At 40.4% G+C, this 13,687-nt stretch overlaps 1 protein-coding gene across 1 annotated transcript in view; it reads left to right on the top strand.

Moving 5' to 3' along the window:
• The window catches only part of Chn2 (chimerin 2), a 330,737-nt gene that overhangs the window by 148,765 nt on the left and 168,285 nt on the right, over window positions 1–13,687 (top strand). The window contains exon 2 of the mRNA XM_013024396.1: window positions 13,301–13,339. Coding sequence (XP_012879850.1) covers window positions 13,301–13,339 — 39 coding nt within the window. The remainder of the gene's footprint in view (window positions 1–13,300; window positions 13,340–13,687) is intronic.

Here is a 13,687-nt window from a genome sequence, read left to right as displayed (position 1 = left end):
CCCACATCACCTCATCTTCTGGCTTCTCTCCTATCTTGCCAGTCTCTGCGTGTTTTCTTCTTCTCATGCCTTACGTGTTGGTGCTCCTCCAAGACTCTACAAAGGCCCATTGCTTTGCTCTAAGCAAGGTCTTTGGTCTCTGTGGTCTCAAAGTCTGTGGATACTCTCTGTATATGGAGCTTCCCTCCTTGAACTCCAGACCAGGTCTCTTTCCTGACTTCAGGCCTCTCAGACTTGTTCACCTGACTCTCCCATTATTGTCTCTGTTCAAGTGGGAAGGCTAAGGACATCACCATCTTCCAATCCTTCTTCTCTGGTCTGCTTGTTTCTACCAATGGAATCACCCTCTGTCCAGCGGCTGAGGCCAAATGCCATTCATATACCCCTGCCCAGTAGAAATCACTTCTTTCTTCTTCTCTACTCAGATCAAATGCATCAAAAGATCTCAGTTCTATAGATCTGCTATTCTATGTCCTTTCAAACCTATCCCTTTTCCTCCATTTCCACCGGTACCATTGAAATTCACATCTTTTGTGTCACCTACTTTGGCTACTAACCAGCTCTTTGATTGGTCTTACCTCCTATTATTTTTTTCTCTCTTTCCCATCTTTTCTTCCTCTGATCCACTGTGAGAGGTATGATCTTTCTAAAATATAGCCTAGATCCCATGTTCTTTCCACCTACCTGTCTTCTTCCCTCTAGCACAATGATAATCCTTTAGTATGACTTTAAATCTTTAATTATATGACTCCAACATACTTCTTTAAGTTGATCGTTAGCCACTTGAGAACTTACACCCTCCACACTATCATCTCTTACAACTAGAAGTATGAACTACTTTTAGCTCTTAATGTCATGTTCTGTCTTGGCTCTATCCATGGCAGACACAGACCAAGATCTGTGTTCCACAAGCCTCCTTGTCCATAAGGCTGTCCTTGCCATTGGCTGTAGTGACCCATGTTTGGGTGATAAAGGACCTCTTTCTCCAAGGCTCGGGAGTGCTCTGATACCAGAAGGTACTCATTTACCTCTTTGTTGTTGGGAACCTTAGGCCTTGCTGTGAGATTTCACTAACAGCTCTTAAAAGAGTCCTGGACAAGGCTACTGAGATCAGAGGGCTTAATGTAGAAGGGCATTATTCCCCCAGGCCACTGTGTCACAACTTCTTATTGGCATTCCTCAGCCATAGGACCTTTTGAGTGTTTGGCCTTTCATCTATTCAGCACTTTATTAAGTATACCCTGTGCCCTGGTTTACAGCAGTCGTTGTGCTGTTTGGACCCAGCAGAGGAGATCTGTTGAGGCTGTCACATCTTTCCACCTGTGGCTCTTCCGTGTGCTCTGGCTTGGAGCTGTGTCCTGGCGAAGAAGTATTTACCTACAGACACTATCCAATTGCAGGTCCACCTGCCTGAGAGGCACACCCTTTCCTAAACTCACAAAGGGTACCTGATAGGCTAAAGCTGACCCAGAGAACAGAGAACAAACACATAAATCAGGCTCTTGATCCAGGTTCTGTGACTCATGCCTGTAATCTAAGTGACTCAGGAGGCTGAGTTCTGGTAGAAAAGTCTTCAATCTCTAAAATAAGGAACCAAAAACTTGGCTGAAAGCATTGCTCAAGCAGTAAAATGTCAGCCATTAGTAACCAAACTGCACAATTTCAAGGTCCTTAATTCCAATCCTGATATCTTTTGCTTACCCTGAAAACAAAACAAAACATGAGGTTTTTCTCTCACAGTTCTGCCTGCCTAGCATAGAAAAGCAATGTATATACCAATAAACAAAATCTATAAACCCAGAGCAAAACAAACAAACAAAAACTCCAGAGAGCAAAAAGACTCTGCCAGGAATTGAAGAGTCTCTGGGAAAACACTTTGCTTGGCTAGCCTAAGAAGATCTCTGAGTTAATCAGGGATGGGAGGAGGGTGATCATAAGACCTCTAAGGCAGGACTGGTCTGGATCGATTCAAGTATCAAAACAAAGTCCAGAGAGGTTAAGGTATAAGGAGATAAACAGGAAGAGCAGGGCAATAGTGGCCAGAAGCCAGACTTTACAGATCTTCCCAAACCTTCTCTGCCTATTTGTTCACTGTGGCATGCCCAATGCCTAGCTCATTGTATTGATTCTCTGAACATCAGCCAAATGGAGCATCTCACCATGTTTCTGTCTACAGAGAAAGCCATCCAGAACAGATGCTCTGTGTGGACTCAGTGCCCTCTAGTGACCACAGACAGCAACCCGAGGCCCTTTTGAGGGTTCATTGGCTTCAGATCATCTCTGTATAACCTTGTCCAGAGTGGGGACCTCCCAAATTTCAACCAAGTACCTGGAATCAGTCTTTTTTACTACTCTCTGTAAGAAGGACTTAGAGATACAAAATCCCTGATATGAGAGCAATAGTCAGACGCGAATGAAGCCTTTGTCTGTGATGCAAGCAGAGTTGTCAGAGAATAACATGGACATCAGGTTTTTCAGGACAAGACAAGGACCTTGTCCTGATGGTAAGATTATCAAGAAAGCTCTGAAACACCTCACACCTCAATGTTTTATAGCACTGAAGACAGTGTCTAGGAGGACTCACAACCTGGTCCTGGCACCAGTTAGTTGGCTGGGGTATCCTGGCAAGACTGTAACCCAGGGTGCCAGCTCAAGCTCACGCACACTTGTGAAGATTGAGAGCAATGTGTCTCAGCCACATCCCCCTCCTGCTGTTGTTTGCTTTCATTTGGAACCCAACCCATTTGGGGCCTATTAAGTTAATCACCCTACAAATCCTCAACTGTCATCTCATTGCGAGGCTGTTCCATGCCTGGTTGAAAAACCTGTTTTTACCCAACTTCCTTAGAAAAGGCCCGATGTAGCTCTTTTGCAAACATGTGTGGCAATAAATCCAAAGTGACTACAGACATGGCATTTCTGGGAAGAGGAGATAGCAGAGGAGAGACCCAACTCCCGTACCCTTTACTAATGCAATGGAGGCAGTTTTACTTGAAATACTCCAAGGGACAATTGTCTCTGACTTTCTTGGTAGATTGTTCTTTATTCCAGTGACTCTTACTTCTCTTGCTTTCCAAAACCCTGCACATAGGTTTCTATTGGTCTCGTTCCCCTCCACTGAGCCAAGAGAAGGGGGCTGGCTCGGCTAGGTGTTTGCAGGTGTTTTCTCTTCACTTGTAGCTTACCCAAGTGGACCACCTGTGTTCTTTAGAGTTTCCTCATTAATCAGCCTTGCATTCCTTCACACTTGCTCCTCAGGTGGTTGCATCCAATCATATTTCTGGAGCTAAAAGTATCTGGAAGAGGTATGTTGTGTGTGTGTGTGTGTGTGTGTGTGTGTGTGTAATGGAATTTTACTCATGTGTCAGAAAGAATAATATTAAGTCATTTGCAGGAAAATGGATGGATCTAGAAAAAAAAAAAGTTAAGTGAAGTAAGCCTAGCTCCGAGATACAAATGACATGTTTTCTCTCATATATGGAAGTCAGGTCTAATATACAAACATAAAAGGTAACATATACAGAGTTTTCTTTATATAAACCAAATGAATTGACTAAAGAATGGTATACTTAGAGGAGGATTAAGCAGTACAACTAACAACTGAACAACTAACAGTTTAACAAAATGAATACCAGGAACCTGAAACCTGTTTGTTGGGAGAGGAAGGGAGGAGGGCAGACAAACAGCAAGAAGAATAGGCAGATACAGTCATTATATTCAATATATGCATGTGTGACAATCGGACCATGGAATTTGAGAACAAGGATGGGATTGCGAGAGATGGGAGAGAATGAGGTAAGGAGTGACAATGATCAAGACGCACTGTACTCATAATCTGACTTCTTGAATTGAAACCCCTTTGTACAACTACTTAAAGTAAAACAAATTAATTAAACAAAATAACAGTACCCGGAGCAGTGCATGTCACCATTTGCTATGTGCACATACATGTCACCTCATCTGTGGATTTTCAAGCTGAGTTATAAAGACATTGCAAATTAAGATTATACCAATCACAGCTGCTGTTGGAGGGTGTAAAGTGAAAGGCATTCTTTTTTTTTTTTTTGGGTCCGGTCATGGGGCCTGAACTCTGGGCCTAAGCGCTGTCCCTCAGCTCTTCAGCTCAAGGCTAGTGCTCTACCATTTGAGCCACAGTGCCACTTCTGGCTTTTTTCTTTTTGCTTATGTGGTGCTGAGGAATCGAACCCAGGGCCTCATGCATGCAAGGCAAGAACTCTACCACTGAGCCACCTTCCCAGCCCCGAGATAGGCATTCTTGCATTGTTCACAGTTCTAATTGAACATGATAACAACAAAAGCTTTTAACCACAAAAGCAAAACTATACAAATCCTTCACTCCTCTGAGTTCAACTTCCTTGAACCTATGCTATACTTAGAATATACTACTACAGCATTATTGAAAGTAGCAAAAAGTTGAAAATAGCCTAAAGGTCTGTCTGTTCAAAATTATTACACATATAAATAAATCACATTTTTATTAACTAATATGATAGAAGTTGAAGCTGCAGTTAAGCAAGCAAAGATCTGTGCCTGCTGATATGGACATTTGCTTAAGACATAGTATTACATATGAAAAAGCAGATCATGGGACAGTATATATGAGACAATATTTGTACATTTTTATTCTAGCTATTCACAAAGCAAAATCTGTAAGAATCCATACAACTCTCTTAATGGTGGTTTTTTCCCTGGGGTAGGAGACTTGCTAAAGTTTGTTGCTTTTTCTTTTTCTTTTTTAAGCACTGGGGTTTGAACTCAGCAATTCAGTCCTTTTTGCTTTAGTCATTTTTACCCCCCTCAGCGCTTTTTTTTTTTTTTTTTTTTGCTCAGGGCCAGCTTTATATTGAGATTCCCCCTACTTCTGCCTCCTTTGATGCTGGGATTACAAGCAGGTGCCCAGGTGTTTTTCTAACACTTGCTTGGCTGGCCTCAGACTACCACCATGCTATTTCCATCTCCCAAGAAGCTGTGATTGCAAGCATAAACTAACACACTTAGTCCTACACTTATTAGACTTTTCCTGTCTTGCAACATTAAGTATATATTGCGCTCAATTTAGTGAAATCACTGCAGATATTACATTATTTTTGCTAAGCTTTTGATCTTGAAGGATGACTTTTTGTGGCATGCTCTTAATTGCCCCATTGTCCCCTCAGGCTAAGTCACTGAAGAATTATCTCTGGGTTCATCCCAGAATTCTTTATTTTCCCAAAGACCAGAATGGCAGGCCCCATTTTTCCAATGTTTTGTTACATTAACACAGAAGGTTTCTCAAAGCTGCTCTCAAGTTCCAACCTGAATTTCTGAGTCCCTTTAACTAGTTTTCTTTTTGTTTGTTTGTTTACTTTTTTGGTTGAGATTCTTTATGGGTGACTTTGTTAGAATGGCCTTATTACCTATCATTATGATGTTTATGTCACTTCCTAAATATCTATATCTTTATATCTTTCCCCCCTTCTTTCCCTCTTAATTGAGGGGCTATACTCACCTCCCAGCCTTCTTAGAACCACTTATTAATGCTCATTTCACAGACTGTTAAAAAAAGGGCCCAGGCAGCAGGCATAGCCTTTCTCTGAAGAAGCAATTGTCTCCTTTTCCTTTAGCACTTTGCTCTTGCTGAGTGAATATTACACAGGCTGCATGAGCTGCAATCAAGACCATGTTACACCAGATTATCTTCAAAGTGATGACTTACTTAGTGTGTAAATAAGTAAATAAATCAGCTAAATGCTGGTGGAAAACACTTGTAATCATAACTACTCAGGAGGCTAAGATGTGGAGGATCATATTTCAAGACCAGGCTAGACAGAAAAATCTGAGAAATTCTATCTTCAAAATAACCAACAGCATGTTAAGGTTGGACCCAGAGCTCAGGTAGTAAAGTCTCAGCAAAGCAAGCAAGGTCAGTGAATGCATCATGATGCCTTGAATTCAAGCCATAGTACTGGCAAAAACAAAAAACACTGGCCAGCTAAACATGGTAGCATGTACCTTCAATCCCAGCTATGCAAGCAGTATGGGTTAGAGGACTGTGGTCTGAGGCTAGCTCTGGGCAAAAAATGAGATCCTATCCTAAAAGTAACTCCAACTACAAGGATATGGGAGCAAATCCCATATGGGAGAATGGCTCAAGTGATAGAGCATCTGCCCAAGAAGCTAAGGTCTTGAGTTAAAATCCCAATACCACTAAGAAATAAATATATCTAGCACTATTATTTATTATGATATACATATATTTCTAATATATATTATATATTATGCAGACAATTTTATATCTAATATTCTAATATATTACGTTAATATATTACATGTATACATACATATAAAATAGTGCTGGTCCTAGGTTTAAACAGAGGCTGGATGCTGTCCTTGAGCTTTTTTTTACTTGAGATTAGTGCTCTTCCACTTGAGCCACAGCCCCACTTCTGGCTCTTTTAGTAGTTGATTGGAGGTAAGATTGTCACAGACTTTCCTGCCTTTGAACTGCCATCCTCAGATCTCAGTCTGAGTAAGTAGGATTACAGGCATGAGCTGCTGGCGTCCAGGCTTTCATATTTTTATACAGATAATATGAAAGAAAATAACTGGTACAGGTAGGAAATTTTAAAAAGATATAGAGTACACAATGCTGTATGTTGGGTACTATTCTTACCCTCATTTAATAAATTAAGAAACCGAGGCATAGAAAGTTAAAGCAACTTGCCTGAGATCACATAGCTAGTAACAGGGCAGAGCTGGTGTTGAACAGTCTTGCTCCAAACTACTATTGTCATATGTATATGATTGCTCTTTATTCATCTTTCCTATCTGTGCTCAGATTCATGGTTACTCACAGAACAGCATCAATACTGTGTTCATATACACAGACACCTTTGTGCAGTGTTCAATGACAACCATAGGCCAGATTCTTGTGAATAAAACTGTGGAGTCATCAGACACCAGTGATTCACACCTATAATCCTAGCTACTCAGGAGACAGTTCTGAGGACCAGAATTCAAAGCCATCCCAAGCAGGAAAGCCCTCAGACTCTTATCTCTAATTAACCAGCAAAAAACTAGAAGTAGAGTTGCGGGTCATGTGCTAGAGCATCAGTCTTAAGCATAAAAACTAAAGGATAGTCCCCAGGTCCTGAGTTGAAACCCCAGTACTGGCATGAAAATGAAGGAATGAATGAAGAAGTTAATTAGTTAATTAATTAATTGCTGCATCAAAGACTGGCACTTTTTTATATAGATAGGCATGAGTGAATTTTTTTTTGGGGGGGTCCAGTAATGGGGCTTGAACTCTGGGCCTGGGCGTTGTCCCTCAGCTCTTCAGCTCAAGGCTAGTGCTCTACCACTTGCACCACAGTGCCACTTCTGGCTTTTTTTTTCTGCTTATGTGGTGCTGAGGAATCGAACCCAGGGCCTCATGCTTGCAAGGCAAACGCTCTACCACTGAGCTACCTTTCCAGCCCCATGAGTGAATATTTTTAAGCAATGTATACTCTAAACCTCTTTGATGTTTGCAATTATTGTTTCTTTCTAAAAATAACATTATTGTTTTCTAAATGTGATAGTTTTTTTTTCTTGTACATTTTTTAATTCAGAGCTTCTATTTCTATATTCTTTTCCTTTCTGCAGCCTGATGCCTATCCAGCATCAGCATTTCTAGCTCCCTGAGTCCCATGGACTCTTTTTCATGGGGGTAGTTCATAGATGGGTAATGACTACTTTCCCCTCTAGTAAGAATGAAGTCATATATCTATTACATGTTTTTTTGTGTGTGTTTATTTTGTGCCAGCACTGGATCTTGAGCACGGTCCTAAGCATTGTCCTTTAGTTTTTTTGCTCCTGGCCAGTGCTCTATCATTTGAGTCCCAGCTTTGGATTTTTGCTGGTTAATTAGAGATAAAAGTCTCATAGACTTTCCTGCTCAGGCTGGCTTGGAACTGTGATCCTCACATTTCAGCCTACTGAGTAGCTAGGATTTACAGGTCCCAGCCATCAGCACCTGGTTTGATTTGATGTTCTTGATTTCCACATTTGGGGAAGGCACTTAGTTGTTCTGCATTTTATTTCTCTTTGCCAAGTGAGGAAAAGTGAACTGCATGTCCTTGAATATCTCCTCCAGGTTTTAAATGAAAGTATCATACTATTCAAGAGTGAAATAGGTGAAAAGTGTTGTGTGAAATTGCTGCAAATAGTATGTGAGTTGGACAGTGCAGGAGAGAGTTAAAGACTTGGTTGGACATATATTAAAAGGATTGTGTGCTCTGTCCCTTGACCACAGCCTCCAAACAGTGTGCCTTGTTGGTTTGTGAAGCATGTCTCAAAGGCCAAGGTAATTATAGTCGTTCTACTGAAGCATGGAAAATGGCCTCTCAATTTGAATTCTTTCATGGGAAGAAAAACCCTCCATGACAACAGCACTGGAGCTTAATGATAAACTCTAGATCTAGGAGGCAAGAACAGAGATAGACAATGGCTATAGTCAGGAGAGCAAAGACAAGAGCACAGGCCACCCAAGAGGAATGGCAATTCAGCAAGACCAGTACAGCCACCTTAAGGGGCTTCATCCAGAGGCTGCTATTTGTTTGGAGTTATCTGGTGAAGGTCACATGCATTCTCTCACTTAATCCCTACAGGACCCTCGGCAATAGACAGAACCTACTTGGTCTTATTCTTAAAAGACCTTAATAACTACTGTGCAAGGTGGCTCACTCCTATGATACTAGCTACTGGGGAGGTTGAAGTTAGGGGATCATTATTCAAGGCCAAGTAAGCATAAAAGCTCCATTTCAGTCAATGACTGGGCACAGTGGTATGGGTCTGTCATTCCAGCAATGAAGGAAAACATAAATAGGAAGAACATTATCTAAGCCAGTTCAGGCACCAAAGCAGGACTCTACCTTGAAAATAACCAACACAGAAAGGGACTGGCATAGTGACTCCTGTTGTAGGACATCTGCTTAACAAGCATGACACCTTGAGTTCAAACCCAAGTATGGCCAAAATAATCCAAGTAATCTATCTCAAGATGCTTAGTAATAGTTGTCCAAGGAAGGCCTTGAACTCATGGGAATTTATTAAGTAATTTATTTAACATGTTTTAACTTTTTAATACTTGTTACATGCCATATTCCCTTTTAAAAGATTGGTGATATGGAAGTAAATGAAGCAAAATCCTATTTTTATGAAGCTTGATAAATAGTAGATCAAACAGTCATAACAGCTGGGCACCAGTGAGGCATACCCATAGTCCTAGCCTACACAGGGGGCTAAGATCTAATGATCGTGGATCAAAGTAAGCCCAGTGAGGAAGCACTGAGACACTTATCTCCAGTTAAGAACCAAAAACAAGGGGGGAAAAGTCAGAAGTGGAGCTATAGTTCAAGTGGTAGAGTGCTAGCCTTGAGCAACAAAGCTCAGAGACAGTGCCCAGGCCCTGGGCTGGCATAACAGCAATAGTTTTTAAAAAGCAGTCGTAACAAATGAATAAATCAATAAATAATTTCAGATAGTCATAGAAGCAATGAAGAAGGACTGAAATAGAGGGAAAGCCATTTAGTTTGTGCAAGGCTGATAGGGAAAGCGCCTGGGAAGGAACATTTGGGCTGAGCCCTCTATGATGAAGTAAGTGAGGCAAATCAAGATATGTTGGGGGAGCATTTTACATGGGGAGCCCATTTACCTTGTGAGCCCACAGTAGCTGAGGCTAGGGACTTGGAAGCACATGGCTTGTCTGGGGAATAGAGGGGGAAAAACACTGTGGCTAGATAAAATATGGGAAAGGGAAGATTGCATGGAGTGAGAAGGGTAGGCAGACTTCAGAGGATGCAAATCCCCATGGGTGGGAAAATCTCCATACTTCATTCCAATCACAGAGGGAAGGTACTGGAGGAATTTGCACAAGAATGTTACCATCCTTGGTTTCTAAAGGCAACTATCTTGGCCTCTGCATCAAGTGGCCCACAGGGAGCAAATGGAAAGAGAGACTTTATGGAGCATGCAGGGAGACCAGCATGAAGGTCGAGGTAAGGACCAATGCTTCTGAGAAAAGAAAATTGAGTTTTTTCTCAGAACAAAACTGAAATGGACAGTGAGGGGCCATCTAATGTAAGTTTCTGATATTAGGTAAGAAATCTTAGCAGATCCATGCTGAGCCTGGACTGTATTTAAAGACGTGTGTAAAAGGTCACCTCCTCTGTCTTGGGACCTCCCCTCAATGTGCTAAGGTACTAAACAATGTTGGCCACTTCTAGGAGGATGGGTTGTATTTGCCTCACAAAACAAATCTCATCTGAAATCTCAGGCAGACATTGCAGCCTGTAAAGATGGTGTCCCAGGAATTTACATGCCTGTGTAATGTGCTCTGTGTGTGTATGTGTGCAAGAGTGCATGTTGATCTTTATTATCATTGAAAATACATTTTTGAAGATACCATTTAGGAAAAGAAAGGGGGAACTGTTAGGTAGCTAGGAATGAAAAATGTGGACATAATATGTAGCAGGTAAAATGCCTCAGGCTTCTGATCAAATACTTTATCTTCCCATAACTCTGTGAATTCACACTCAAATGTTCCTCCAATGAGGCTCTGGATGTTCACTTAGCCAGTGAAAACAGTTGGGGCAGCACACTCAACCAAGGAAACAACTTGGGGCAGTGCACACACAAGCCATCCAGCAGTCAGCGAAAAGCCCAAGGGATATGGGAAGAACCACGGGGGGTGAGAGGACTCCCGTGGACTCTTCTTTAGTGGTTTCCTTTCACTTTCAAATAAACTTTCTCCATCTGCTTTAAACACTTCCCTTTCTTTTAATTCTTCAATGGGCAGAGAAAACAAATCTGTACCCCTAGAGACCATCACTATCACATATTAACATCTAGGACCTGGCTTTAGCAAAACAGTCTGGGATGAATGGCTCTAGAATTTCTTTTTCAAACTCACCAGGTTGATTTTTTTTATTTGAATGATTTTTATAACCCCAAACTCCTGTTTCCCATTAAAATTGGCTCACATAACATAGAAGACGAAATTGTTAGTTCAAATATCACTACTATAAAATTGTGTTCACTTACTCTGACTAAAGTATTGAGTTAATGGCCATATTTATTCAGCAATCTGAACTTGAATAGCAGTACAAGCCACTCACAATGCACCATATTTATCTATGGGCCTATGTGGTTGAAATGTAAAAAATGACCTTTGTAGAGCTTTGGCTGAATGCTGTCATATGTGAACCCAGAGAGTGAGATATTATTTGTAAAATAATTTAAGCTATGCAGGTATAAGTGAATAAGATTGGGGAGGAAGTTTGCCACTTTTGAATTAGTTTTAATTTACACATGTCATCATTGTTTCTCAGAGAGAAAAGTGTCCCTGAACCGTTTTCCTGCATTAGGTAGAAAAGTTCTAACAAAACAGGAGCCACAGGATAGGGGTCCCAGATAGGGACAGGCTTTGCTTTGTCTGAAAGTGGCAGAGACCCAGTAGTTTCCTTCTGCTAAATTAGAGAACTCGAGGTTCCCCAGATTCATATTGTGTAATTTGAGAAAAGAACTCCCCTTGCTACCTAGGTAAGAATATATATATCCAAAGCTGTAAACCATGACATGGAAACTAAACATAGAACTTTACTGTATTACAATTATACAATTCTTGGGCATTTATCCAAGATTACAAGTCAGGATACAATAAAGACATTTATACACAGTGTCTGTTGCAGTATATTTACTATAGCCAACTTGTGGAAACATCCAGATGTCTTTCAATGGCTGGATGTATCTAGCAAACTCCATACAGATATAGATATGAATATAGATATAGATACAGGTATAGATCAATATGGATATAAATATAGATATGCCTATATCTATGTAAATACAGATCTATAAAATATAGATACATACAAACATGTATCTATGTATGTATTTATAGTTATATAGTCATATATGTGAATTTTACTCACCCATCAGGAAGATTATCATTTGCAGGGAAACAGATGGACTTGGAAAAAAATTATGTTAAGCGAACTAAGTCAGGTTCAGAGAGGAAAAGGATTCTTGTTTTCTCTCTTTTGCAAAAGTCAGATCCAAATTATAAATTTATATGCGAACATACATATGCACATATCCACAAACATATCAACTAAAGCATAATATATACAGGAGAAGATTCCAATGGTAAAACTCTTTTGAACAACTAACATACAGCTTAACAAAATGAATACCAAGAACCTGGGACTTGTGGTATCAAAAAGGGATCAGAGAGGGAGTGGATAAGTGGGAAGAGGAAGGGTGGGTGAATATAGTCATATTCAATGTATATATGTGAAAACGGAGCTAGGAAATTTGAGGGGCTGGGTGGTGTTGGGAGAGATGGGAGAATGAAGGAAGGATGACATTGAGCAAATGCATTGTGCTCACAAACATGTTGAACTAAAGTCCCTTTCCATAACCACTTAAGGATAATAAAACCAAATTAAAAATATCTGTGACATGGGATGTTTCTAATAACTACATGGAGTAAGTTCAGTTGTTAGCATTAGCTTGGTTGAGTGAACTGAACTAGCAGACTTCCTTCCCTGAGCTGTTTTCTAGAGTGATGAATAACAGTTTCGTCCTCTCCCTTTTATTATAACTCTCTTACTCTGACACTTCTGATTGTTGAGAGGTTATTTTGGATATTTCTGGATATTTGGTTATTTCTGGATATTTTCTAAGTCACACATTGGAGTTAATTCAAGGAAATAACGTGATTCCAATTGAACCATCATTGTTCTTGCTGCCAGGCTCCACACATTAGACGTTTTGTGGGCTGGGTTGGTTGACATTCCATATTAATTTTACATACTTGCACTTCTAATTTCCCCATCAAATCATAATAAATGGACTAAAGATCTGATTGAAAAATGTGAGAGAAATGAGGTTTATTATGCCAGGTTGAGTAAATACTATTTGAAGAGGTTACTAGAGGGAACAATCAAGTAAATTGCTTTAAAAAAAAAAACCACACTTTTTTTTTTTTTTTTGCTTTACTGGGCTATGTAAAATTGATTGAGCAATTGATTCTGTCATAGAAAGTGATCTGAAGAAAGTGAGGTTCAGTCTACAAGGTTTCCAGGCACATTCTTCTCCTCCTGCCTGGAACTGTAACCTAAATGAGCAGAGTCCCCTGAGGCTGGAAAGCAGTGTTGCTGACAGACTTTTGCTCTCACCCCCAGGAAACACAAATGTTGACAGTTTGACAAACATGCTGACTGAATGATTTCTTTCTTTCTTTTTTTGTTTGTTCTAGATGCTGAAGAATACCAGCCTCCAATATGGAAATCATACTGTGAGTATTTGAAATAAAACTCTCTCCAGTGGTGGGGAGCTGGATTCCTTCTGGGTGTGTTCCATATAGCAGCTCCTCCCTGCAAACACCCCTGAGCCTTTCTTGTCCACTATGGAAAGATAACATTGGAGATGATGTATTTGGCACCTCTTCCCTGATCAAGACCTCTGAGAACCTGCTACCACAGATCCACCTCCAGGATGCTAGAGAGGGGAGGTAGATGTACCTTCTGCTTGGGACTTTATTTTTATTTTTATTAGGTTTTAAGCACAGTTGATCAGCAAAGATGAACGTATTCATGTCCATTAATTATGCTCTCAGCTGATCATCAAAGGCTATATTATCATA

The sequence above is a fragment of the Dipodomys ordii genome, unplaced genomic scaffold (genome assembly GCF_000151885.1).
Source record: "Dipodomys ordii isolate 6190 unplaced genomic scaffold, Dord_2.0 Scaffold76, whole genome shotgun sequence".
NCBI lineage: Eukaryota > Metazoa > Chordata > Mammalia > Rodentia > Heteromyidae > Dipodomys > Dipodomys ordii.
This window is presented reverse-complemented; position numbering and strand designations above follow the sequence as displayed.